Genomic DNA, 27,261 nt, shown 5'->3' on the forward strand with positions numbered 1-27,261 from the left:
AGTTTAAGAAAAAAATTCATGTTGGTAATAGATTACCAGTTTTTCTTTTTTTCTATTTAAACGTCTTAAATGTCTCTTGGTCACTCTAATGTATAGTGAAATCAAGTAGAGCAACAATAGTATTACTACGCCAAAAAACCATCTCCAAAAGAATTTAAAGTAAATATGATGACCGCTTATTTTATCTCGCTGTGAATGGTGTTGTGATTTTATAATTCTCCATTCATCGAAATTATCCTTTTCAATGGATATATACTGTTCATATTCATTTAAGAAGAATTTTTCAAGCTCCTTCGCGTATGCATATGTCTCCTCCATAGATTCATCATGATTTTGCCAATGAAATTCATTGGTTTCAATACTAAATAATTCTGCCGTCCCTCTGCCACTCAATGCTCCCATCCCAATATATCTTTGGTCAGTACCTTTATTCTTAGGTAAATACAAATTGTCATTACTTCTGAATAACTCCCTCCATGCACCATTATGTCGAGCATCGATTTTTAAAAAGCTTATACTTTCCATATAGATTATTCGAAGTTTTATGAACTCGCCATTTATTATTTGTTCATCAAGTTTAATATGGTCCTCGTTTAACCGTTTACTTGTACTTCGAATCCCATCGGTGCCCAAATCATAATATTGTGTTTTAGGATCTGAATTTAAATAGAGGTCCATAAATGGAACCAGCATTCTGCTGTTAGAGTCACTGACTAATGTATCAATTATTATTGCTAGTCCAGGAAGATTACGTGGGAATCCCATCAGGCTATGATCACTCGCCAGTACACCACCTGACTGAATCTCATATTGTTTGGTGGCAAATGATCCATGTAGATCTTTCCATATGAACCCATTTTCAGAGCTAATCACAAAGGCCAGTCCTTCATTGTTATTTTTGAAGTCAGAAACTTTGAAATTGAATATTATTTCGAAATCATTTATTATATTGTCGCCTATGCCATTAGAGAGAATGACACCGTACTCATTTATTGAATTTGGATCTGTTAATTTTATCGATCCCGTATTTCTTATTTTCGTACCACCGTCCACATACCAGCGTTTATTTATCTTATCTAAGAATGGGTTTGACAGGGATGCATCATCATTGTATTGCTTTATGATAGACGATGAATCAACGTTTTCTTGATATGCGTTATCATGGACAATAACATGCGGACTTTGATGAAAATATATGAACAGAAACGATATTACAATTGCAATTAAAAGTTTTGTGCGGGGAGCATTCTGTTTCATGGTTGTGGCTCAACCACAGTGAAGTCTTACCGGCAAAATATACCATTTTACAGATCCAGTTTTTCTTTATAATTTCAGATTTTCCTCGAAAGCTGTTTTTTTTCGCGACAGATAACTTTGTCAGTAGATGACAGAGTAACAGTATCTATCAAACATTTATATAATGCCGTGGAAGGATGAGCAACTAGTACATTGTAGTCTTTTTTTATCTGAAGCGTAATTCAAACGAAGTGAGGTGTTAATCGATTTTGCTATTAAAGATATTTCTACCATGTATTTGGAACGCCACAAGGCAAAAGTTCCAAGGCCAGAAATAGCTGTAAAAATCGTGAATAAACTAATTGTAGAGAAAGCTAACGGATTCGTGGTTAGTAGTTTACTTTGATTTTGATGAGCTATATTTATTAAGAAAATAATGCTTCTCTCTAATTATAGGATTTGTTTACTGGCCGAATGAAAAAATTTTCGGTATATCAAACGGTCAATGACGATGTTGAATTTAACATGAATTATTCATCTCAAAGAAAGAAAAGGCTGTTAAAAAAACATATAGAAATGACTGTTCCTACCCCAAGATGTGTCATTGTCAGACATGGTCAAACTGAATGGTCGAAATCCGGACAATATACCGGTCTAACTGATCTACCTTTAACAGAATTCGGTGTAAACCAAATGCTAAGAACCGGTGAATCTATTTTCAGAAATCAGTTCATCAACCCTGATAATATCACCTACATCTTTACTTCACCAAGAACTCGTGCCAGACAAACTATTGAACTAGTTTTAAAGCCATTAACTGAAGAACAGAGATCGAAAATCCATGTTGTTGTTGATGAGGACCTCAGAGAATGGGAATACGGTGACTACGAAGGTTTATTAACTAAGGAAATTATTGAGTTAAGAAAATCAAGAGGCCTTGACAAAGATCGTAAGTGGAATATCTGGAGAGATGGATGTGAAAATGGTGAAACAACCCAACAAATCGGTCTAAGACTCTCCAGAGTCATCTCTAGAATCCAAAATCTACACAGAAAGCACCAAGCTGAAGGAATAGCCTCTGATATAATGGTATTTGCTCATGGACATGCTTTACGTTACTTTGCTGCCCTTTGGTTTAAACTTGGTGTTGAAAAACAGTGTGAGACTGAACAGGAATTGGCAAACGCAAACTCCTACAATGATGACAGTGTCCCATATATAGCTTTGAAAAATTACAGACATCTGATCGACAATCCTTCTTTCCTATTAGATGCAGGTGGTATCGGTGTCCTATCCTATTCCCATCACAACATTGACGAACCTGCTTTGGAATTAGCTGGTGCCTTTATTTCGCCACCTCCTCCAGAAGAAGAATCTCAACACGGTCAGCTGTGATAGAAGAGATTTAATACATATTTCATGACAAATTGATCCTATGAAAACATGTATAATTTAAATTTTTATAGAATTATTTAAACATTTCAAGTAATGAGAAACAAAGAAAAAAAGAAACATTTGTATTACAGAATAGTGTCCGTTATTAAAAGATAAACTAAAATTACATTTTAAAAAAAAGCATATATATAGCTGTAAAATATCATAGCTGTAAATAAGAGGGTATAAAATAAAGAAAATAAAACGAAGAAAAGAAAGTGTCTTATTTCTAAATTTTCTTAATCTTAGTACACTAATATTTTTTTGGATGAGAACAAAACCAAAAAATATTTAAAAAAAACGTAAAACTTGGAAAATGAAAGGTGAAATGGGTATTATTCAAACCGACTAATAGAAAACGAATTGAGCGGAACCAGAGGTAACGGTGACAGTACAACCGTCGGAGTTGTCACCAGAAAAGACACCGTCAACGTAAGAACAGTCACCGTTGATAGTAGAACCATCGGTAGCAACAATCTTGACGTTATAGTTTGGAGCGCTCTTGTTGTTTGGGTTTGGAATGATGGATAAGTAAGTGTTACCGTCAGTGTAACCAGCACCTAAAACGACTGGAGCCCAGTTACCAACACCAGATCCTTCAGTACCCCAAATACAACCATCTTCGACAGAAACACCAGCGTTGTTGACATAATATTGAGTCGAGGTTTTCTGACCTTCCCACATGTAGTAAGTATCTTCGTTAACTACAGAGATTGGTTGAGATGAACCGGCTTCAACTAAAGTTGGGACGTTCATATTTTCGGAGCCTGGGTAATCGGTTCTACATAGGGCAATGGATTCTGAGACGTTGTTGACTGCAGATGCAGATTCTTGGCCCCATTCACATAAGTAGTTGGTATCGGTGTTGGAACGGTATAGGTAACCATTTTGACAGTATAAACCACCAACAGACCTACCATCTGATGGTTGTTCAGATGGCCATTGGGTCTTGGACATACCAGCTTGACAAGCGTAAGAACAGTAGTAACCGTCTTGACAAGTGGTGGAAGTGTCACCATCAAAGTTCATGATGGAAGTGTAACCACCCATATCAACCCAGTCAACGGGAATGACACCTTGACCAGATGGGAAGTCAGTACAGGCGATTGTACCATCTTGGAATTCGACTGTTGGGTCTTCGAAAGCGGTTAAGTCACCAGAAATACTAGAAGTAGAAGTAGAGGTGGAAACTGATGTGGTAGTAGTTGAAGACTCGGAAGAAGTGGTAGTGGAAGAGGCAGTAGAAGCAGCAACAGAAACAGCTTCGCCAACTAAAGTGGTAGTTGGCTTGGAAGCGGAAGTGACACTGGTAGCACCGGTGGCAGCGGCAGCGATGGTGGTTGCAGAACCGTCACTGTAACCGATTAAGTTACCATTGACGTCAACGTACTCAGTAACGGTGACGATATCACGTTTTTCATGGTGACGATGACCAGCTGGAGCAGCAAAGGCAACAGCAGAAGTTGACAATAAAATTAAATTGGAAAGCTTCATTGAATTAGCGTTAAGGAAAGACTTTTAGTTGGATCAAATAAAAATGAAGGAATGAATACACGAAGGTAAAATTTAAAGAGAATAAATTCTTTTTTGTTTAGTTGATTGTAAATGAGTGACTTGGTTTAAAAAAGTGTTGCTTTCTTAACTGAATTAACTTTTAATAGTAGATAAAAGAAGTATTTGTTATATACCAAAAAATAGATCAACAACGGGGGCAAAACAAAAACTTTTTCCATTATGGTGTAAACATGTCGTTGTATTTATATAGTCGAAGCCGAAACCGTGATCATTCGACTCTCTTGACCCTTTTGGGAAACTTTTTCTTCTCGAACCTCACTTTTCTTTTGCTCGAAAAGGAAATTTGCACACAGTGCGTGTCTTCACAGAGAGCTCGACGGAGAACAAAATGGCCCGATTTGGAAAAAAAAATTTCTTTTCTGTTCGGGAGGCTCTAAAGACCTTTTATAGACAACCCGGCCTTAGCACGCACTTGCGTAGTTTTCTTAGCTATCTCTCGTCAGAAAAAGCAATTAAGCCTAATCAGGACATGTAATTAGCCTTTCTCATTGTGTGCTTTAAGATAAAAAAAAAAAGAAACGACAGCTCGCAGATGGTTCCGGGGGAGTTTCAACTGAAAGAAGAAACGATATCTTCAACAAAGGCATTATCTAAGGAAAAGAAATACAATTAAGCTTTTAGTTTCAGGCCGGTTAAAATTACCCGCTCTGTGCCTAGAATAATTGCTTCATTCGTAAATAGAGATATGCAAAAAAATTTAAAGTAAAAAAAAGATGAATGGCAAGAGAGAGAACATCGTGGAGACTGACCTTAGTTTCTTCCACCTGCACGATTTACCTTTTCAGAAGAAAAAAAGTTAACGACCGGTTGACTTTGTAATTTCCCATAACTGGTTGATGATCTGAAACAATTTTGTAACTTTTTTTAAGCTTGTTTCAGGCGAAATCCTGCTGAATTTGTCAGGATGCCATCTTATTCTTTCTTTTTTCAATAATGTTTCCCAGTCTTTACGTACGGCATTGCAACTCAATTCATAAAATGTTCTAACAGACTCCGTCGTTATCTGTTCTATGTTAGTTTCAGCCAATGAGCTATTATATCTATACAGTGGAAGCAATACGCTTGAGCTGCTGCTACTGATACTGCCGTTATGATAGCTCTTCCAGTATTTTTTTATGAAATCCAGATCCTTTGTTGATTTCGTTACATCAAATAGAAGGGTAGTCTCTCTTGTTTCCCTTTCTACCTCGTTGTCTTCAAAGAAATGAGCGGGATCCGCAACTGGCTGTGACCTGACTTTCTCTTCACCAATAAATTTGTAACCTGAAATGGTTTCACCATATTCGTAGTATTTTTTACTATCCTGATGCTTGTTGCTGTTTGATTTGCTTTCAGCACTTCTCGAACAACTTTGATATGAGGTCTCTATATTGACAAAGTGTAAATGCCTATCGAAATGAGCAGCTTTTCTTACTTTGAAAGTTCTCTTCCTCATTCCCTTGGGATTTGCCTTCTTCTCTTGCTTCTTGCTAATCCGTTCCTTCTTCACCCTGGAGAGGTAGATGGGTCTGGAATAAATCAGTCCCTCAGCTTGAGTATCTTCATTTGCGTAGTCTTTTGTCTCATTCATACCATTATCATTCTATAAAGTAACGTAGAATGGTACTATTTAACAAGTATTCTCTCATCGCTTTATGTATTCAACTGAATATTTTTCTTTTTTAAATTGAAAAGGAAATTAATAAACCCTGAACCTGAACTATCCGAGAGTCAAATAGGTAAATCAAGTTGACAATAATAAAAAAAATACAATCTTCTGGGGCCTCTCTATACTCCTTAAACCTTTGACTGAGACTTTTGCATCAATGAACATATAGGTGTTATTCACATTCAAGTTTAATCATTTCTTTTCAAAACATTGGTATATCTTGTTCAGAGCAATTAGCATCGCTTCATAGCATCTCCTGGACGAATTAGTAATCCAAGAACTTGTAGCAATCGATGTAAATAACGAGCTAACTCAATTAAAAAGGAAAATCTATTCCGACATTGTATATTCTAATTTAAGAAAAATTGACAAGGAATATACATTTATGTCAAGTAGTGCAACGCACCAAATATAGCTCTTCTACATATTGACACTGCAAAGGAGCATAATATGGTTAGTTATTGTATTATGCACCCTATTTTGGGCTGGTGTTCAATTTTTAATGTTTTTGACGTTTTGTTTATATTTTGGTTTAGTTTCGCCTTAATCTGGTTATTTCTAATATCTAAAAGGAAAAACCACCTTGCTATCTGTAGAAAACTAATAAAACTTCACAGAATTTGGATGAGGCTTATTAGCAAGGTTAAAACGGCTCTGTAGATAAAATTACTGCCAGTACCACCCTTTTCACTGTATAGAGATCCATAACCACGTAACCATATATTTTTGAACAAGCTCTTGCAAGTGCAAGTAATTTTCAATCGTAATCAAAAATTGTGTAGAAGTGGAAATTGAGGTCAACAGGCTGCGTTATATCATTATTCATGCTATAGCATAAACAGTGATCTTTCTCAAGTTTTTTAACTTAAATTTTTAGTTTTTATCCTAGAGATTTAACTTTCTTAGTTCACATCGTGCTTGAACGTAATAGAAACACTTAAAAAAGAAAATACTGGACTAGTAGCATTGTTCAAAGCCCATGAATCGTATTTAATTAATATTGCAAGAAAAAAAGACTTCAAAACTAGTGCAGGTTGGATAGTTTAAATTCTATGTAAATAGCTTTTCAAAAATTGCTACGTGCCCAAAACTTATCTTTGAAAAAAAAGCAAACAAAAGCTCATGCCTATAAGCGCTATTCCAACAGTTACAGTTGTTCACTGAATGCTTACTGTCAGCCAAACCTCGAGTTTTAGTTAACTGGTCGAAAATTAAAATTGAAAATAAAGTGACAGAAAATCACTAAAACTTCTTTTAATTTAATCCCATCAAAAGCCAATCAGGTATATGGCGGTGACAAACCTCCACCTGACTCTAGGAGTATTCGGTGTAAGGAACAGAACTGTATTTAGTAACCGCTCTAGGAAAATTATTAAAAAAATTCCCACTGCAATACTTAAAGTGATACTAGATGTTCTAACTATTATTTAAATCAAAATAAAGCCCTCATAACAGGATGGAGGAGGTTGAATTAAGAAAAGTAAATTCAAATAATCCACAATAGATAGATCCAAAAAAAAGTATTTGTAAGATATGTCCCTTTTTAAGTTAGGTTTGAATAATAGTTGATTGGGCGTATACACCTAATGTATTGGCCTATACTTAATCGCTTGCTGTGATTATTGTTCCTTTTTCTATCATATGTTTACGAGAGAACTCTTCTGCAGATTATGTGGATGGCTCAGCCATATTTGTATGTTTCTGAAGGGCTTTTGATCCGATACCCTAGATAGTTATGTAAGGTTAAGCCTGTTGCTCTATTCCCGATAGCTCAGGATTAGAGTTACACAAGCATATTTAGCTTTATGAAGAACCTGCTAGAACCAACAGATGATAGTCGTAAGCCGTTGCGTTTATAAAGAAACTTGCGTATCTTGGTATTTAGGTCAAAGATCACCTTAGAAAGTTGAGGGGACATGAGGATTTCCGGCGGTCCTACAGTGCGATTAAATGAGGAGTAGTTATGTGCTTCACTTTGTTTTAGGTTGCTTGGACATTCCTGCAGTACTGGTAGTCCTACTATGTCACATGATAGGAGAATGTACTTTCAAGGAGTTTCTTTGTTGTTAATAATCAAACAAAAAGAGCCTTGTTGGCGCAATCGGTAGCGCGTGTGACTCTTAATCACAAGGTTAGGGGTTCGAGCCCCCTACAGGGCTTTCTATTTTTGCCTCATAAAACTAATGATTACACATAATTTTAATAGCACTCAATTGACTGGGGTAGGTAACTATATTTTTTGAAGAAGCATAAGAAATCGTAATATAAACAGAAATCTCGTACCTTGCAGACCCTGTCACATAAGAAACAGACATTCACAGCGATGCGAGGCAAAATACATGGCGTAATCGTGTATAAACCCTACGTTTCCTCAATAAATAAGAAATACGTTTGGAATTTTTTACATCTATGTTCAAAAGTGTTTCCGTATATCGCTAGCTCGAGCTTATGAATACTCTTTTATATCTCTCACAACTTGGGCGTGGCATAAGCACCTCCTGATAAATGCCTATCATAGAACATTTTAGTAACATTATACCATAAATATTTTTCACGTAAACTCATAGTTCTGTAACCTAGCCGAACTTTATAGAAGGTAGACTACATTAAGAATTAAGATTCTAATTATTCACGTTTGGGATCTTGTGTCGGCCAAACTCTGACAAAAGGTATATTATTCTAAGAATAATCCGGACTAAGTAGAATCTGAGAGAGACAAACTGAAGTCCACTGTCGCTAGCTGAACAGAAGAAATCAAATACATACAGAAGTAATAGGACGATAGCTTTGCATAGAGTAATTTCTATCTGATAATATTCGATGAGGGAGAAAATATTCTTGAACATCATAATTAAATGATGCTTCTGTCTTTCCAACTATTTTACCAGATGAAAATATCCTATTCAATCCTTGTAACCCCCAAAAAAGCTATATGTTCTATCCTCTACACAATTATTAGAGAGCTATATTGTCTTCTATTTTCATTTCAATATCAGCATGAATTTATTTTCTGCTATACCGCTTTTTCGTTGAAGATAAATGAAAAATTTGATGTGAATGACCTCGACTATACAGCTAAAAGGGACCACAAAATATCTACCACGTTTCTTTTTATAGCGGCAATATGGTCAACTTAAACACTATTCCACCAAAAAATAATCGTGAATATTATATTGCTATTGGTCTGGAAGGGTCAGCCAACAAACTAGGCGTTGGCGTGGTGAAACATCCGCGCCTGGCAAGCCATCAATCGGGAGATAACTCTCATATATGCAAAGCTGAAATCTTATCAAATATTAGAGATACATATATTACCCCACCAGGTGAGGGATTTTTGCCTCGTGATACGGCCAGACATCACAGAAACTGGGTTACTAGAATAATCAAGCGTGCCATCAAGGAGGCTAAACTTACCGATCCAAAACTAGATATCGATGTCATATGTTTCACAAAGGGACCCGGTATGGGAGCACCTCTACATTCAGTTGTTATTGCTGCAAGAACTATTTCTTTGCTATGGGATGTCCCACTAATCGGCGTGAACCACTGTGTCGGCCACATCGAGATGGGTAGAGAAATTACTAAGGCAGAAAATCCAGTTGTTCTGTATGTGAGTGGTGGTAACACTCAAGTAATTGCATATTCAGAAAATAGATACAGAATTTTTGGTGAAACTCTGGATGTTGCCATAGGTAATTGTCTGGACAGATTTGCCAGAACACTGAAAATTTCTAATGCTCCTTCGCCAGGTTATAACATTGAACAATTAGCTAAACAGTGTAAAAACAAAGATAGATTAATTCAATTGCCATATACTGTAAAGGGTATGGACTTATCCATGAGCGGTATTCTAGCATATATTGATTCGTTAGCCAAAGATCTATTCAAAGAAAATAAAAAGAACAAGCTTCTATTCGACCAGGAAACGGGTGAAGGTCTAGTGACGGTGGAGGACCTGTGTTACTCACTACAAGAAAACCTATTCGCCATGCTTGTTGAAATCACAGAAAGGGCAATGGCACATGTAAATGCTTCCCAAGTTTTAATTGTCGGTGGTGTTGGGTCAAATGTAAGACTACAGGAGATGATGGCACAAATGTGTCGCGATAGAGCAAATGGGAGGGTCCATGCAACGGATGAACGTTTCTGTATCGATAATGGGGTAATGATTGCTCAAGCGGGTTTGCTTCAATACAGAATGGGTGACGTTATCAAGGATTTGAAAGATACTGTTGTTACACAGAAATTTAGAACTGACGAAGTTTACGTTTCTTGGCGTGAGTAGTATAAACCATATAGTTATCTTTTGTAGATATTAAATCATATTTTTGCATAATAGTCGAGGTCTCGTCAATTTTTTTTTCGTTCGATAAACAGTGAACTTTTATGGGGAAAATTTTTGTTTACTAAAATTTACGTGTAGCAACAATTATATGCTAAATAGCACGTAACCGCACGAAAAGCGATGAGCCAATCTCTAAACTCATGTATCAATGAGATCAACCATGCGGTGGACTCTCTATCTGGACTTAAGTTCAAACCTCCAGGAATTTTTCACAACGCAGTAATACATCATATCGTATCTGACAAAGATAAAAGAATCACAAAACTTCTTAGAGATGGTATTGAAAGAGAGGAACTTTCCCTATTCAAAATTGATCCAAAAGATGGAATATTAAGAAGAAGAGATGGTAAGGAAGGGGTATTTGATCATCTTACTGAACGCGATGTAAGAGCTAGGAGAAATCGAAGATTAGGAGCCATTGATTCACATCCTGTCATTCAAATTCCGAAGGACTTTTATCTGAAACAACATGACAGTGAACTATCAAATAAAAGGAGAAGAACAAAGAACAATATGTTCTTAGATGTGGATAATGCTACATCAACAAAAATATCTAATAATACTACCGGTGCTTTCAAACTGTTATTTTCAAAGTTTAAAGATGATGAGGAAGTTACGCGATTGTTGCATGCACTGCAGAATGGAAGTGTTTTTATAGAAGATGATTCTACGCCGGGACAAAGCAATAAAAGAAGAACTACAATGTTTGTAGAGGATTTCTCATCCAGTTTAATATTCAAGGTTCTGAACGAAATAGACAACTTATGGTCCTTGGCTGATTTTAAAGACGAGTACGTTGTGCTTCAAGAAGCATATAACGAATTAGTTTCTCAAACAAATATGCTAAGAAGTGAAATCAAGACACAAGAGAATGAAATAGAGCAACAAACCCGTACGAAATATAATATCTCTCCTTCTGCTGACGTTTCAAGATTGATAGCCAAGAAAAGAAGGGAAATAGAAGAAATGGAAGCTGAAATTAAAAACATCGAAGCAACAAAGATAAACGAAAACTCAACCACAGAATGAGTGCTTCCTTTATTATAAAATTTGTGTTCTACTAGTAAACACAAGGAAAAGGAACAATATATATTCGTTAAATAATCAATAAACAATTTCACTTCCAGGATGTCTGAACCAAAGATGGCATGGTCGATGCTTTTCTTGAAACTAACCCTTTCACCGAGATCAAATATGTCACTTTGTAGTTTGTCTCGCCATGCGATAAGGTTGAAAAAGCAGAAAATGAGACAGACTTACACACAATTGAAAGATGACTTTAGAAGTACAATGCCTCTGAATGAAAAAGATTCTTTTTCAGAGGCCTTTGACGGAATAAATGGTAGCTTCTCTGATGATATAAACTACATCAATCGATTGCTACTGACCTATAAAAGTCCGTATTGCATATCATTACAACGGTTTTTGTTATCAACCAATAGGACACAGAATCATGGAAGATCTAACTTACACGTACTTCGCAAAAATGGCTTCATCAGAAGCTATTCCGAGAATGGTAGACAATTTTTCTCTAATAGATATGTTGGAAAGAAAGCCACCTTTCAGTTTCTGAGCCATCTTAATGATCTCACTTTAAATAATATTCCAAGGGAACCGTTACAAGGTAGTTCGAGTGAACTCACCATATTTTCTCTCTTTCAAGGGTTCAACAATAAGATTAAAATAATAAATGAAATGATTCACTACTCTAAAGACTTGGAAAAAAATAATGAAGAACAAGACGGCCAATTTTTCTCCTTCGATATCGACCCTTCTATCATAAGAAGTTCTTTTTCAGTAGGTATACTAAATAACATCTCCAGCTCCATCACTAACAAATTGGGTTCTCTTGATATTGAGAAAAGTTCTCTTCAATATGAACTTTCAGAACTAGAAAAAAAGGTTGAACAACTCAACATCAAGCAAGAGCTTTTATACCAAAAACTCGAGAGCATCAACAAAAATGAAAGTTTTCTAAAGGGTGTTTTGGAGATGTCTACATCTCGAAAAGACTTGGTTCGAGAGTATGGATTAGAAAAGACAAAAAATAGCTCATCTGGTGAGAATGATATCTTGGATAAATATTTGAAAAATGAGAAGAAAATAGTCGACTCTTATGAACTAAGTTCAGAGAGCAAGTCCAAATTTATGCTTGGCACTTTATCAACATTTTCTGATGATTCCTCATACCGCTTGGAAAGTACATCTGATGACCTTCTATCAAATATGTCGCTAGATAGATTCTACAGTGGTCCTCATAAGAAAATAAAGAGATATTTAGGATTCGCCTTTGAAGATAGCTTTAATAACCAAACTGGTTATGTACAAAAGGCGCATGAGGATAACATAACTACGTTAGATTTTGATTTTCCTAATGGTACATTAAGTACAGCTGGGCATCTTGATCATACAATAAAATTATGGGATTTAACAAAGTCGACACAAATTGGGGAATTGAAAGGCCATAAGGCTACAGTAAATAGTTTGCAGATGGATCTAACATATAACATGGTTATAAGTGCAGGAAAAGATGCGACGGTGAAACTCTGGAATGTTGATCTGGGAATCGAATCTTTTAATACTGAGAGATACTTCAATCCATGCATATACACTTTTGACTCTCACACAGATGAAATTACTGCCATTTCTTCATATCATGAGAACTTGGTTAGCGGCTCAAGAGACAAGACGATTCGCCAATGGGACCTAAAGACTGGTAAGTGCATACAAATCCTAAACATAGGATTTCTCAATTCTCAGAAAGAACTATTAGGTACTGTGGATCCTATACGATCACCGCCTCCTATTGGAGCCCTGCAATGTCGTGATGCAGCGTTGGCGACAGGCGGTCAAGACGGAATTGTAAGGCTGTGGGACCTCAGGATAGGGAAAGTAGTAAGAAGTTTATCTGGTCATGAAAATGCCATCACTGCTCTGAAATTTGACGACCTACATGTAGTTACTGGTTCGTTAGACAAGACTGCAATCACCTGGGATTTACGGACAGGCCATACTGTGAACAGGCTGGAGTTCGACAACCCAATATCCTCCATCGATGTAGATATTGACAAAATTACAATTGCAACTGGGCAGAATTCAGTACGGATAGTAGACAGATATGAAGACAAGTCTTGGACGTGTGGAGAAACAGCAAATCCGCTCTCGAAGGCTACCATTGTTAGGTACAAAGATGGCCAGATGATTGATGGCCGTTCCAATGGCGATGTAAATATTTGGCATATTTAACAAAAGTACTTCAAGTAGCATATAGATTATGCAGATGCTACCATTTAATTGGCAGCTGCTAAGGGAAATAACTCGCATTATAATCTTTAATTATTAACGTATGTTACCCTCTCACTATTCTGCATTGGTGCGCGTGTGGCAAAAAAAATCGAAGATTGAAAAATTATTATCGTTGAAAAGTGAAAAGTATCATATTTAAACATAATTATAGAGGTTCAACTATTATTCAAAAAGGTTTATAACCACTGTCTTCTAGGAAATGAATTTTGGCAATAGAACTCCAACCATTGTTGTCCTTAAAGAAGGTACAGATGCATCACAGGGAAGAGGGCAGATCATATCAAATATCAATGCATGTATAGCAATCCAAGAAACATTAAAGCCAACTTTAGGACCACTGGGCTCGGATATCTTGATTGTATCATCTAATCAAAAGACTACTATCTCGAACGATGGTGCTACAATTCTGAAATTACTGGATGTGGTTCACCCAGCTGCAAAAACTTTAGTCGACATTTCTAGAGCCCAAGATGCTGAAGTTGGTGATGGTACTACTAGTGTTACAATTCTTGCAGGTGAATTGATGAAGGAAGCCAAGCCATTTTTAGAGGAAGGTATTTCATCTCATGTGATCATGAAGGGTTATAGAAGAGCTGTTAATTTAGCCGTTGAAAAAATCAAAGAATTAGCCACAGATGTTTCCGTTGAGGATAGCAACACTAGGGAGCTTTTGGAGCGTTGCGCAAAAACTGCTATGTCATCTAAATTGATTTATAAAAATGCTGACTTTTTCGTCAAAATGTGTGTCGATGCGGTATTATCGTTAGACAGAAATGACCTTGACGATAAATTAATCGGTATCAAGAAGATTCCAGGTGGTGCTATGGAAGAATCAATTTTTGTTGATGGTGTTGCATTCAAGAAGACATTCTCTTATGCTGGTTTTGAACAGCAACCAAAACAATTTACCAATCCAAAAATCTTAAGTTTAAATGTTGAACTAGAACTTAAGGCTGAGAAAGATAATGCTGAAGTTCGTGTTGAGCACGTTGAAGATTACCAAGCTATTGTAGATGCAGAATGGCAAATTATTTTAGATAAATTGAAACAAATTGAGGAAACTGGGGCCAACATTGTCTTATCTAAATTACCAATTGGTGATTTAGCCACACAGTACTTCGCTGATAGAAATATTTTTTGTGCTGGTAGAGTTAGCAGTGATGATATGGACCGTGTTATTAAAGCTGTTGGTGGATCTGTTCAATCCACTACCACTGATATAAAGACAGAACATTTAGGTACGTGCGCAGAATTTGAAGAAATGCAAATAGGTTCTGAACGTTATAATTTATTCAAAGGTTGTCCAGAGGCCAGAACCTGTACATTATTATTAAGAGGTGGTGCTGAGCAAGTTATTGCGGAAGTCGAGAGATCGTTACATGATGCTATTATGATTGTTAAGAGAGCTTTACAAAATAAACTAGTTGTTGCTGGTGGTGGGGCTATAGAAATGGAAATATCTAAATACTTGAGAGATTATTCCAAGACCATTGCTGGTAAACAACAACTAATCATTGGTGCATTTGCCCGTGCATTAGAGGTTATTCCAAGGCAATTATGTGAAAATGCGGGGTTTGACGCCATCGAAATTCTAAATAAGCTAAGACTTGCGCACAGTAAAGGTGAAAAATGGTTCGGTGTGGATTTTGAAACTGAAAATATTGGCGATACTTTCAATAAATTTGTCTGGGAGCCAGCTTTAATCAAGATAAATGCATTAAATAGTGCCACTGAAGCCACAAACTTAATATTGTCAGTGGATGAAACAATTAAAAACACCGAAAGTTCGAGTTCCAATGCAGGCATGGCCCCGCCACCGGGTAGAGGTAGAGGTATGCCAATGCCAATGCAGTAAATAGGATATACATTTAAGTAAAATTCTGTATCATATCAAACCTACCTATTTGTCATTATAAATCAGACATAAACGTAATGAAGAAATATTCGACGACGTCTAATGTTCAAAAATCGCCCATGATTTTTCCTATATACAATTATTTACATAAGTTGGCATCATACTATACATGAAATATGCACGCATTTATATTGTAGTATCGAATATCTAGAATAACTTTCATTAACCACGTAAGGCCCTTAACCTCTGAGCTAACTTATCTTCTTTCTCATCATCCAAGACCTTATCACTAGCCTTTAAATCCGGTAATTCATCTAACTTTGCCGATTGTTTTAATTCTAGCCCATTTTCGTCTGCAACCTTGGCCATTAGTTCATCCACTTTATCATTATCGACAGCAACAGCATCCGAATTCATACCCATACTTTCGTATACATTAACGCTGGTATCAAGGTCTTCAAACTGAGTTTCAAATTTATCCATGATAGTCGTTATCTGTTCCAAATTCATACTCATTAGAGCCTTATCCATCCCTTTACAGACACTAGCCATCGAAGTTGAAACAGATCTCATTGTTACGGCAGTTTGTACTCTGGATGACACTGAATCCACTCTAGATGCCAATTTTAATAGTTGTAAACGTTCATTTTTCTTTCTGATAGCATTTGAGGCATAAATTTTGGCAATTTCTTCGTTTTCATTAATTATTTTCTTTAACTTATTAGTTTCTTGAAGTTCTTCCTTAGCAGCACGTTGTGCTTGTTTCTTTAATTGCTTAGAGGTAAACTTAAGCTGAAATAGCGTATTCTCTAATCCTAATGAACTATTACGGGACATTTTTCGCTTATTGTGTGAGATATCAGTTCGTCAACTTCTCACTTGATTTCGATTTCGTTCATTCTTTTTTTAATTCTGATATTTCACAGAACAAAAAAAGCAAGAAAAGAAAAATGGCTAAAGCACCATTTTGTCTAAAAAATTATTTAATCACGAGGAATATCGTAAATACGTCATAATATTATAAATAATATGGAATAAAGTAGTGGTATATAAATATAAGATCATTTCATTCAGTGTTATTTTCATGGTTTTTGCCTAAAAAGAGTTGACCTTCTAATGATTCAAACCTCTCATTAAGTTGAAGGATGTAGTTCTTGTATAATTCTGTTGTTAACTCCAACTCCTTCAATCTAGTTTTCAGTTTGATAATTTCGACTTGGTTTGATAGATTTGATTGCAAACCGAAGTCAATGGTTGCATTTTCAACAATTTCAGATCTATGGATACGGCCTAGTTCTTTCACTAGCTCTTGCGACTTTACGTACTTATCTTGTGTAATGGGCAGAGAAGATCGCCTCTTCTGTACATCTGATGATTCTGGTGATTTAGGTTTTGGTTTCAAATAGGGTCGTATGGGCCTTACGGCATTCATAACTTCATCCATTCTAGATATGACAGTACTATAATTGTAAGTTTCATTGTAGTTGAAAAGACGTGAAAGTGTATTAAGCTTAGGTTTGAGTAAAACGTTATTTTGAGAGTTGCTATTATCTTTAGTCCCGTTCCGGACATGCTTCCTATTTCTCGATTTTATATTCGAGCTCTTTAGTGAAATTGGCCTTGAATTACCATGTAATTTTAAAAACAACCCACATGCATTGCAAAGAATATTACCATCGAGATCTCTTCTCCATAGTGGAGTTGTGGTAGTCAAGCAGTTCGAACAATGGTGCGCATCCTTACTTTCAGTTAGCCGTACATTTTGTTGTTGTGTACTACTTGCGATTATATCTGTCTCTACAATGGAATGATCTGTAAACGATTTAGGTGACACGGCATAATTAGCAGAAGTACTATAGGATTTACTCTCATCTGGTACGGAAAGTTTTGAATGAACAATTTGACTTGACAGTCGGGGTAATTCAATGGATATAGTATGTGCAGAACCCGAGCACTTCTTTATTGGTGGTAGCTGTTGCGGAATTGATTTTCCATTAAGTAGGGTATTTGTATGTGTATAGTTAGTTTCATCTGTGGTGACAGGCTCCTGTCTTATGATTTCGTTAATTGGAGACATAAATTGTCATGGGATTTATCAAGAAATATCTTAAGCAGATTGAAAATTGATAATAGCTAAACTTTTATGCCTTTCACAAAACAGTGATTCGATGTGACTCTTTTATATAAAAATTAGTCCGTTTGCGACAAATTGATAAGAATTACTTATACTTTGATAAGCGCCTAAGAGAAATAATAATCTCAGATAAGACTAAACAAAGGAGGAGAAGGGGTAAAAAAAATACAAGATGGTTTTAACTGAATGTAAATTATCTTGAAAAGAGAAGGATAAAAAGATATCAAAACTTCCTTACAAAGTCATCGAAAGATAACTCATATCAGTGTTATTTAATCGATTAAATGGAAAGATGCTTTTACTTCAATTGGGGAAATGGTCATTTTTTTTTCTGGGAAACTGATAAGCGAAATTTGTCCACACGTCAAAGAAAAATTGATAACAGAAATATGGAGAAAACAGGAAATTGTTCAATAAAACGTGATAAGCACGTGATAACATATTCATTTTAAGTTAGCAGCGGGGCTCCCGTACAAAAAAAAAAAAAAATCTAACTTGGAGACGGAAAAAAACTTCGGACAGCGTGGAGTTCATCCGAGATTAAATCGTGTAACACGAACGTGGAACAATGTCCGCCTACTAAGCCCTAAACGTGGTTTATAGCGCCCTAATGGTATACAAGAGATGCGGGTAAGGCGAGACATCAATGAATGATACATTTTTTAATAGAGACAGACTTACAAAGCGACAATTGTTGATAATATAAGGTGCAGTGCAGTATAGTAGGCCGCAAGGGAACACAGTTAGCATTCTCAAGGAAGTACCTCAAATCTTAGTATCATCCTTTTTTTCATTATAAAAGAAAGCATAAATATCTCCTTTTTTTTTCCCAATAACCACAATAAAGGTGATTTCAAAGGAGAATTTGAAGCGATTGACATAATCAACTAAGAAATGAATGCTTCCAGTTATTCGTCTTCAACTATTCCAGGAATAGCTGAGGCAAATGAACCCAATCAGAAAGAAAATAACAAATTGACACATCAGAATGAAGACACCGAAAGAAGGAAAAGCTCTTCAGTTTTGCACGAGGACGATGAAACTGACATCGAAGCTAATATAAAAAATCTGACCTTCTCAGGGCTACCAAATTCTATTTTACGAAAAAATCGGAATCCCAGTAGGTCATCAATTGTATCTCCTCGACATGTTTCTAAGACACCAACATTCGAGTCGCAACATTCACAGTTCTTTTATGATTACATGGAACAACAGGAACAGCATAGACGATCATCAGTACCCCACGCTCCTGTACGTAGCCACACCCTTGACAGCACGATAGATCAAGCGCATAATCACCCGAATAACAGTAAAGAAACTAAACAGAGACGAAAATCACTTCTTTCACCTTCTGATCAGCCTCCTTTTAATGGATGGAGGAAAGAATTTGGAAATGCCTTCAAAAAAATATCCGTAATCTCTAAATTGAAGACTATGCGTCACTCAAAAATTGCCGCTGAGCAACATACACAATCCACTGAAGGACAGAACAATCGAGAGCCGTTTAATGAAGATACTTATACTCAAAGATTAGCCTCTGATTTAATCGATTCTTTATTATCAGCATCTCCTGCATCACTTTTCGCAAGTACCCAATTTTTGAGAGATGAACACGGAAATAGAAGGGCGCCACTTTTACTAGCCATGCTAGACGTTAGAGTAAAACCACTAACAAACATATCAGATTTTTTATCAGGCGAACATGAGCATTCAAACTCTCATGTAAACTATGACAGTAACGGTGAAATAGGTTCAAGAAGAAATAGTATGTTCAGTTATTCAACCATAGGAAACTCAGGAACCAATAATCCCGAACTTCGAACGACATCCCACAAAAAGCCACACCATATTATTTTCGAACTACAATTTGAATACGGTATAGGAGAAAATAGATTCAAATGGTCAATAATGAAAAGTTACAAAGAAATTGAAAGATTACATCATGACTTAAGATTAATTTCATTCCAGCAGAATACTTTAAGCAAGCTTTATCAGGAACAGAATAGGTTCAGCGTTTTTAAAACACCCTATTTTCCAACTTTTCATGATGCTCACAAGAAAAGATTTCAGAATTCAAGGAATACTGAAAAAAATTCAAAAACTTTTTTATCATCAAGAAGTTCCATGTCATCTTTGAACTCCAATTCGTCAAATTCCAGTTCGTCCACTCCTTCAATTACTTTTCAGTTGAATGAAATAAAAATGAAACACTTGCAAGATCTCATTGAAGAGGAAGATGATTATACCCAACCAATGCATATCAGGCTAGAGAGGTATTTTAGGTTACTGAATCTAGCACTTTGTCTACGGCCTCAAGCAAATAGATTATTCCAATTTTATGAGTTTTCACCAATTGGCAACTTGTTGAGTTACGAGACTGGATATCAGGGCAAGGAAGGCCTATTGATTATTAGGTCCACGGCAAAGGCACAGGGCTGGAGGGTTTCACATTTCAATGCTCATGACTTTAAGGAAATGATAGAAAGACATACTCCTAAATGGTTCTTGGTGAGAGACTCTTATATCATCTATGTCTCTGACATCTGTAGTACGACACCATTGGATGTTTTTATGGTTGATTCGAAATTTAACATTAAATCATCCGGCCAAAACAAGAAAAGGAGGAATAGCAAGAAGAATACAGAGTATTTTGAGGATGACATAGATTGGGATCTTGAAAATTCCAAGAAAATTTCCACTAAATTACTGGTGACGTTACAAAATAGTGAAAGAAAACTTCAAATAATTTGCAAGTCTGAATTTTCCATGAAACAGTGGGTTGCTTCTTTTACCATGATGGCCAAAAACTCCATTTGGTCTCAATCTCACAGATTTAGTAGTTTCGCCCCCGTTCGGACTAATGCTTTCTGTAAATATCTTGTAGATGGAAGAGACTATTTCTGGGCTTTAAGTGATGCAATACTTATGGCTGAAGATGTGATCTATATTCATGATTGGTGGCTTTCTCCAGAGGTATATTTGAGGAGACCAGTAAACGGAAATCAAGAATTCAGACTTGACAGATTGCTGAAAAAAAAAGCAGAAGAAGGAGTTAAAATTTTCATAGTGGTTTATAGAAACGTCGGTAATATTGTCGGTACGGACAGTCTATGGACAAAGCATTCCATGTTAAAACTGCATGATAACATTCACTTAATTAGATCACCGAATCAGTGGTTACAGAATACATATTTTTGGGCTCATCATGAAAAACTCTGTGTTATTGACAGCACTGTCGCTTTCATGGGAGGTATTGATTTATGTTTTGGCAGGTATGATACCCCGGAACATGTATTAAGGGACGCATATGATGATTTAAAAGATCAAACGTTCCCTGGCAAAGATTACTCAAATGCCAGAGTTTGTGATTTCTATGAGCTAAATAAGCCATTCGAATCGATGTATGATAGAAACGAAGTTCCAAGAATGCCCTGGCATGATGTCCATATGATGACCATTGGGGAAGCTGCTAGAGATATGGCAAGACATTTCGTTCAGAGATGGAATTATTTATTGAGAGAAAAAAGGCCGAGTAGACCAACTCCTTTGCTACTGCCACCAAATGATTTCACTCCCGGGGAATTGGAAAATTCTCCAATATTTCGAAATCTGAAGGAAAGATCCACTTGTGAAGTGCAAGTATTGAGAAGCGCGGGTAACTGGTCGCTAGGACTGAAAGAGACGGAACATTCTATCCAGAACGCATACTTGAAATTGATTGAGACCAGTCAGCATTATATTTATATCGAAAATCAATTTTTTGTAACTACTTCGGAGTGGGATGGAGTTATAATTGAAAATAAAATCGGTGCAGCTATAGTTGATAGAATTGTCAGAGCTAACAGCGAGGGCAAAGATTGGAAAGCCTACATTATTATACCATTAATGCCTGGATTTGATTCGCCAATTGACCAACCTGAGGCTTCGAGTGTCAGAGTTATTATGCAATGTCAGTATCAAAGTATTTCACGTGGTGAAACATCTATTTTCTCCAAATTAAAAAAGTTAAACATTGAACCAATGCAGTACATTCAATTTTTTTCACTCAGGAAGTGGTCTACAATTGGTCCCCACGATAAAATTGTGACCGAACAATTGTACGTACATGCGAAGCTTATGATCGTAGATGATAGAAGTTGCATCATTGGCAGTGCAAATATCAACGAGAGGTCACAGCTAGGTAGCAGAGACAGTGAAATTGCGATGATTGTAAGAGATACCGATTTGATTAAGACTAAAATGAATGATGAAGAATACTATGCTGGAAGATTTGCATGGGAGTTAAGGCAAAGGTTAATGAGAGAACATCTTGGATGTGATGTTGATCTAGTGGAAATTGTAGAGAGAACATTTGGTAAGCTTGAAAAAATTGCCTCACTGAATTACAATACCTTAAACACTATCGCAGCCAAATCTGCCGATTCCGCCAGCAAAAAGCAACGAATTAGTTCAGCCATGATCGAGATGGGATTCCGTGAGGTATTCGACTGTAAGTATAGTCCAATCTGGTTTGAAAAATTTGCTCATGATCAATCTGTAATTTTCCACAATTTTGGAATTTTTAGTAATGAGACGAGACCTGGAGATAATGATTTTATTCAACAACCGATTGAAAGTACTGGAGATTTTACTACGGCTCGAAAATCAAAATTAACTTGTATTGATGAGAACAACAATACCGATCCTGAATATTTAAATAAGATTCATTCATTTAATCATAGAGCAGGGGTTGATAATATTGGTATGAGAGATAAGAAATCCATAAGTTCTGATCCAAGATTAGCTGGTAATAAGAAACATGATCAAGAAGTTGCAGGTAATGGGCCAGATGGATGGAAGAATGTCACTATAGAATTCAAAGAATCTGTTACTGAGCAACTGAGGGAATGGTCATTAAAGGCCATGTCTTCGAAAACAATCGGAGGTAACTCAAAGACTAACTCAAAGAAAACTAATATTTTACCCAAGAAAGAAGATGTTTACGGCTATATGGTTGATGAAACCGTTTCTGACGACAAAAAATGGGACATGCTTAAAAGAATATGTTATTTACAACACTTGGCCTTTAAGATAGAACAGAAAGAGTACGTCAATCCGAAGATGAATCAAAAGATGAGTGGAAATAACATTACAGAGGATACTGAAGAAATTCATGAAAAAAATAAAAATATTCTTGAAGAAGAGGAATTAGACGATGAAGCACTAGATAGCTTACTGAGACAATTAACACCGGTGTTAACGACTCCTGAACGTACGAGCAAGCTGATCAATCTAAAATTTATTGATCCGTATTCTTTTGCAGACCCTTTGTCTGTAAAATTTTATGAGGAGTTGTGGTTCACAGTGGCTTTGAAGAATACGCTATTATATCGGTTAGTTTTTCATTGTCAACCTGATAATGCCGTTCAAACATGGAAGGATTATAAGGAATTTTTAAGAATGTATGATGAATTCAACAAGAACCAAGAGAGCTTGATTGATATCGAACTGAAACATAGTAACAACAACAATAATAACAGTAATAAAGATGACAGTGAAGTACAGATCCCTGAAGATGTTGTTATTACTGATGGAACGAAAGTTGACGAAGTACCTGTCCTTGATACCGACAACGTTACTTCTACTGGTGTCACGAAGACTCTGGGACAGAGAGAGAAAAGAAGAAAAGCGATAACATTACAAATGAAATTAAATGGAAGTCTACTGTACGGATTCAATGAGAGAATATTTGATAAATATACTGCAAGGAGAATATTGGAAAGAATTCATGGTCATTTGGTCATTTTTCCGACAGAGTGGCTTGCTAAGGAAGTTGAATCAAGAAACTGGTTTTATAATGCCGATAGATTACCACCCATCGATATCTACGACTAACCTTTCCTTTTTTTTGCGCCTGTAGAAATATAGAATAGCGGAAAATGAAATAATAATATTCAATTTTTTTATACGAGACCTATTAAAAACGAACGACGTCTCAGTCTATGACACTTGTCACTTGCCAAGATTTTTTCTCCCACTATAAAGCGGAGTAACGCATCTACCCTTGCTGTTATTCTATAAACGATAGTAAAATAGACCGTACTGGGAGAGAGAGAATTGAGATAAGAGAAACATCGGAATATATATTCTTTTCGGTAAATAATAAATAAACAAACCAACGAACATGCTCAAGGAGCACGTGAATATGACATACCCGATTGTAACGGCTAATCTGGAGGCTACACTCGGGGGAAAGAACCAATGAGAAGACAGTGGCACAGAGAGGAGCAAACTCCTTGAAGGCCAATGTCAGAATCGTCGAAAAATTATATGAAAATGTAAAAATTTCTACCTTGAACAGCAAAAATCCTTATTGTAGAACGGTTATGTAAGAACGACTTTTTTGGCTTTCTCTTTGTGTTTCTTATAAAATACTATGAGTTGTGCTTATCAGCCAGCCACATAACAACCATTTTTCTCAATTTATAAGCTTGATTTTGATAATAGATTTACTGTATGCAAGCCGTGCCATTCTCAAACTGGTCTTGGCTTAGAATGCAATGTACTTGAGAAAACAGTGAAGGACATTTGTTTCTGAGCATGGTCGTTTAGATGAATAATACTAAACACCTTTTTTACGACTTAAAAAGCTTCGAAAAGATGATCGCCACCACCGTCTTTACTAACTTTAATTTTTTCAAGACAAAAAGGATAGTCTGTCCCAAGATGGCTCATTTATATAGCTCTCGTTCTTGCTCCTCCTCTCAAAATACTACTCCCTTGCAGCTCAAATCCGATAATTCAGGCTACACCAACATGTTTATATAAATATATATATAGACTTACACTAGATAAAAACAAAAACCTTACTTTGAGTGCATATAAGCTGCTGCTGCCTATAAATTCTATCAATTTCCTCTTTTTTTTACCAGGCGAGTAATCTGTTTCTTTAAATAACAGGGTCAAGAGTATATACTTGACCATACAGAAAAAAAATACATTTAGACTAGGAAGAAAAAAAGAAAAATAATACATACTAGAAAGTAACAAAACAATATATTATTCACTGATAAAGTGGCCCAAAATGACTGAATCAAATGAAATTAGTACGCGAGATACACAGAAACCACTTCAACAGGCTCACAATCAGTCCTTATTAGATGATGCCTCTACTTTATTATTGTTTTCACAAGGGAACAGAAGAGAATCACAGCAACCATCAAAACCTACTGTACATCCTACCACTAACCGCAGTCCGATCAACACAACGAATTTACCTCCTCCACCAGTCCTACAACCCATGACTAGACCATCTTTTTCAGGAACTACCGTGCTAGATCCCATGGGAAGACCAATGTTGACAATGCCTAATACTGCTGCTGCAATAATGACCGTCCCTACAGATACACCTACTACACGAAGAAAATCATCATTACAATCAAATATACTCCCTCCAGTGTCGAACTTCAATTCCGTCCAATCTGCATCCCAATCAGTAATGAATCAAGATATGTTACAACATCAATTTGCATCCAGATCCGAATCCATACCTTCTTCCTCCATAGGTAATACACCTCCAAAATCCAGATCACGATCAATAACGAACAAGGACACTTCTGCCATTGCAGCAGCAGCAGCAGCATTGGCAACAGCAGCCAATATACCACTGCCATTAAGAAAACACGAACTTGAAGTCACACAAAAGAAGGAAGAAATAGAAGAAAACGACGAAGAACATGAAGAGCATCCAAAGAAAAAATCCAAGACAGCAAAAGACCATGAATGGCCAATCCCTGACTCTTACGTAGTCGATCAGGATTCTGGTATAATTACCTGTATTTGTGAATTTAATGATGATGATGGTTTCACAGTGCAGTGTGAACATTGTAACAGATGGCAACATGCTATATGTTATGGTATTGAAAGGGTCGAGGACGTTCCCGATCTTTATTTATGTAATGCATGCAATCCAAGAAAATTAGATATCAAACACGCAAAGATGATTCAAAAAAATAGGAAAGAGAATGATCTTATACACAAACAGGAAAACGAATATAATCAAGCCCAGAATAATAGAAGAAGAAGAAAAACTGAGTCTACTAATGAACATGACAACAAATCTACTGAGACTCAAAACGATATCAGTACCAAAACAGACAACAAGGACGGAAGCAACGATCGTGACAGCAATCTGCCACCTGATAACAACATTTATAAGAAAAAGGAACATATGCTTACAGCATCGGACGCGTATGCTGCCGTCTATCTGTCATTGAATGAATTAAAATATAAGGACAAATATGTTAAGCTATTTCTTGAGAACCACATTAACGATGACTGCGTCATTCCATACAAAGAAAATGAGTTCAGCTCGATCCCGATAGACATATCTACTTCTTCTGATGCAAGTTACTTACGATCATTTCCTGGATTCAGCAAGTTGGGGATTGCAATTCAACAGGACTGTAATAAAAATGATCTGATATGTGAACTTCTAGGTGAACTTGATTTTCAAAGAAACTATATCACGAATCCAAGAAATCACTACAGAATTTGGGGTACGACAAAGAGGAAGGTTTTTTTCCATCCAGACTGGCCTCTAGTGCTAGATGAAAGGCTTTGTGGTAATTTGACCAGATATTTAAGAAGGAGTTGTTACCCCAACGTAGAACTTGTGACGATAAGGTTGAAAGACAATTCGATCAAATTTGTCTTAAGAGCTTTACAGGATTTGGAAAAGGGAGACGAACTACACATTGGCTGGAACTGGGATTTTACTCACCCTATTTTACAGTTAATAAAGGGTAACATGAATTTTGATGCTTTAGATGACAACATGAAGTTTACACTTATTCATTCAGTCGATACAATATTGGGGTCCTGTGAATGCGCATGTGGTAATAACAGCAAGGACTGTCACTTGTTGAAGGTTAAAAAACTGTCCACGAATCTTTACAAATCAGTAAAATCAAAGATGAACAATAGATTCAAACTGAATGAGATATTAAATCATTATCAAAGTAAGCGAAACAAAAGGCCAGAGCCAATCTTAGATTGCTTAGTTAAACAGGCAAACGAAAGAGAGTCAAAAGATATACCACATCCTCCAAGTATTGATGAATCTATACGGATGGGAGAAAAGAAAAATGAAGGAGTTCTTGAACACGATATCCAAGCATCATCTCCTTCATCTCCTCCAAAAAATAATACTCAGCCTTTCAAGCTAAAACTTTATGAAAACTATCATACCTCTTTTAAAACTATTGACTCATTGCAATCCACTGCAAGTAAAATACCTTCAGAGTACGACGAATCAGATTGTACTGAGCTGGATAAGCTAGCCATCCCAATCCCATTTCCCCTACCGATGGACATCAATGACAAAAGCCCCAAGGCTGTGGAAAATTCAGAGCAATTGAACGAGTCCAAAACGTTGGAACTCAGTGATAAGATAAATAAAGTCGAAGAGCATTCCCAGAATATTAAGAAAAAATTAAGTTTTGCGGATTATAGAAAAAAACAACATAAATAGACAGAGGAGGATAATTTTTCTTTGCATTTATCGAAGTTGCATTTCTCTTATTGAGTAACATTTAAGTTTTTTTTTTACTTTTTGATATTAGATATTATTTATATAATTCTGTATTATTTCAGTTTTCTTTAACTAATATACCATCATTATTCAACATGACTTTTGATTTTCGAAGATCTTCAATGCTGTTTTTTCTCTTATGCCCATCCGAGTTTCG

At 36.2% G+C, this 27,261-nt stretch overlaps 12 protein-coding genes and 1 non-coding gene across 13 annotated transcripts; 8 read left to right on the forward strand and 5 right to left on the reverse strand.

Annotated features, from left to right (window-relative positions):
* Positions 1-3: 3 nt before the first annotated feature.
* On the reverse strand, positions 4-1,257 carry UIP5 (Uip5p; the record flags this gene model as incomplete). Its single annotated transcript, XM_003954853.1, has 1 exon — positions 4-1,257. One exon carries the CDS (start codon positions 1,255-1,257, stop codon positions 4-6), a length of 1,254 nt encoding a protein of 417 aa, XP_003954902.1.
* A 555-nt stretch (positions 1,258-1,812) lies between these two features.
* SHB17 (sedoheptulose-bisphosphatase) lies at positions 1,813-2,631 on the forward strand (the record flags this gene model as incomplete). The annotated part of the gene is made up of 1 exon (XM_003954854.1): positions 1,813-2,631. One exon carries the CDS (start codon positions 1,813-1,815, stop codon positions 2,629-2,631), a length of 819 nt encoding a protein of 272 aa, XP_003954903.1.
* Positions 2,632-3,018: 387 nt separating this feature from the next.
* Positions 3,019-4,164, reverse strand: UTH1 (SUN family protein UTH1; the record flags this gene model as incomplete). The annotated part of the gene is made up of 1 exon (XM_003954855.1): positions 3,019-4,164. The coding sequence occupies one exon, from the start codon at positions 4,162-4,164 to the stop codon at positions 3,019-3,021; it is 1,146 nt and encodes a 381-aa protein (XP_003954904.1).
* Positions 4,165-5,041: 877 nt separating this feature from the next.
* Positions 5,042-5,815, reverse strand: KAFR0A03350 (uncharacterized protein; the record flags this gene model as incomplete). Its single annotated transcript, XM_003954856.1, has 1 exon — positions 5,042-5,815. One exon carries the CDS (start codon positions 5,813-5,815, stop codon positions 5,042-5,044), a length of 774 nt encoding a protein of 257 aa, XP_003954905.1.
* Positions 5,816-7,979: 2,164 nt separating this feature from the next.
* On the forward strand, positions 7,980-8,052 carry KAFR0Atrna3K. The gene has a single exon. It is a non-coding gene; the product is annotated as a tRNA-Lys (tRNA).
* Positions 8,053-9,017: 965 nt separating this feature from the next.
* On the forward strand, positions 9,018-10,178 carry KAE1 (tRNA N6-adenosine threonylcarbamoyltransferase; the record flags this gene model as incomplete). The annotated part of the gene is made up of 1 exon (XM_003954857.1): positions 9,018-10,178. The coding sequence occupies one exon, from the start codon at positions 9,018-9,020 to the stop codon at positions 10,176-10,178; it is 1,161 nt and encodes a 386-aa protein (XP_003954906.1).
* Positions 10,179-10,358: 180 nt separating this feature from the next.
* SPC34 (Spc34p) lies at positions 10,359-11,267 on the forward strand (the record flags this gene model as incomplete). The annotated part of the gene is made up of 1 exon (XM_003954858.1): positions 10,359-11,267. One exon carries the CDS (start codon positions 10,359-10,361, stop codon positions 11,265-11,267), a length of 909 nt encoding a protein of 302 aa, XP_003954907.1.
* A 216-nt stretch (positions 11,268-11,483) lies between these two features.
* CAF4 (Caf4p) lies at positions 11,484-13,484 on the forward strand (the record flags this gene model as incomplete). The annotated part of the gene is made up of 1 exon (XM_003954859.1): positions 11,484-13,484. One exon carries the CDS (start codon positions 11,484-11,486, stop codon positions 13,482-13,484), a length of 2,001 nt encoding a protein of 666 aa, XP_003954908.1.
* A 259-nt stretch (positions 13,485-13,743) lies between these two features.
* On the forward strand, positions 13,744-15,399 carry CCT7 (chaperonin-containing T-complex subunit CCT7; the record flags this gene model as incomplete). Its single annotated transcript, XM_003954860.1, has 1 exon — positions 13,744-15,399. The coding sequence occupies one exon, from the start codon at positions 13,744-13,746 to the stop codon at positions 15,397-15,399; it is 1,656 nt and encodes a 551-aa protein (XP_003954909.1).
* A 222-nt stretch (positions 15,400-15,621) lies between these two features.
* DID2 (Did2p) lies at positions 15,622-16,236 on the reverse strand (the record flags this gene model as incomplete). Its single annotated transcript, XM_003954861.1, has 1 exon — positions 15,622-16,236. One exon carries the CDS (start codon positions 16,234-16,236, stop codon positions 15,622-15,624), a length of 615 nt encoding a protein of 204 aa, XP_003954910.1.
* A 229-nt stretch (positions 16,237-16,465) lies between these two features.
* On the reverse strand, positions 16,466-17,476 carry DAL80 (Dal80p; the record flags this gene model as incomplete). The annotated part of the gene is made up of 1 exon (XM_003954862.1): positions 16,466-17,476. One exon carries the CDS (start codon positions 17,474-17,476, stop codon positions 16,466-16,468), a length of 1,011 nt encoding a protein of 336 aa, XP_003954911.1.
* Positions 17,477-18,427: 951 nt separating this feature from the next.
* SPO14 (phospholipase D) lies at positions 18,428-23,407 on the forward strand (the record flags this gene model as incomplete). The annotated part of the gene is made up of 1 exon (XM_003954863.1): positions 18,428-23,407. One exon carries the CDS (start codon positions 18,428-18,430, stop codon positions 23,405-23,407), a length of 4,980 nt encoding a protein of 1,659 aa, XP_003954912.1.
* A 1,189-nt stretch (positions 23,408-24,596) lies between these two features.
* Positions 24,597-27,044, forward strand: SET3 (histone-binding protein SET3; the record flags this gene model as incomplete). Its single annotated transcript, XM_003954864.1, has 1 exon — positions 24,597-27,044. One exon carries the CDS (start codon positions 24,597-24,599, stop codon positions 27,042-27,044), a length of 2,448 nt encoding a protein of 815 aa, XP_003954913.1.
* Positions 27,045-27,261: the final 217 nt, after the last annotated feature.

Source organism: Kazachstania africana, chromosome 1, assembly GCF_000304475.1.
Source record: "Kazachstania africana CBS 2517 chromosome 1, complete genome".
In the NCBI taxonomy this organism is placed as follows: Eukaryota; Fungi; Ascomycota; class Saccharomycetes; order Saccharomycetales; family Saccharomycetaceae; genus Kazachstania; species Kazachstania africana.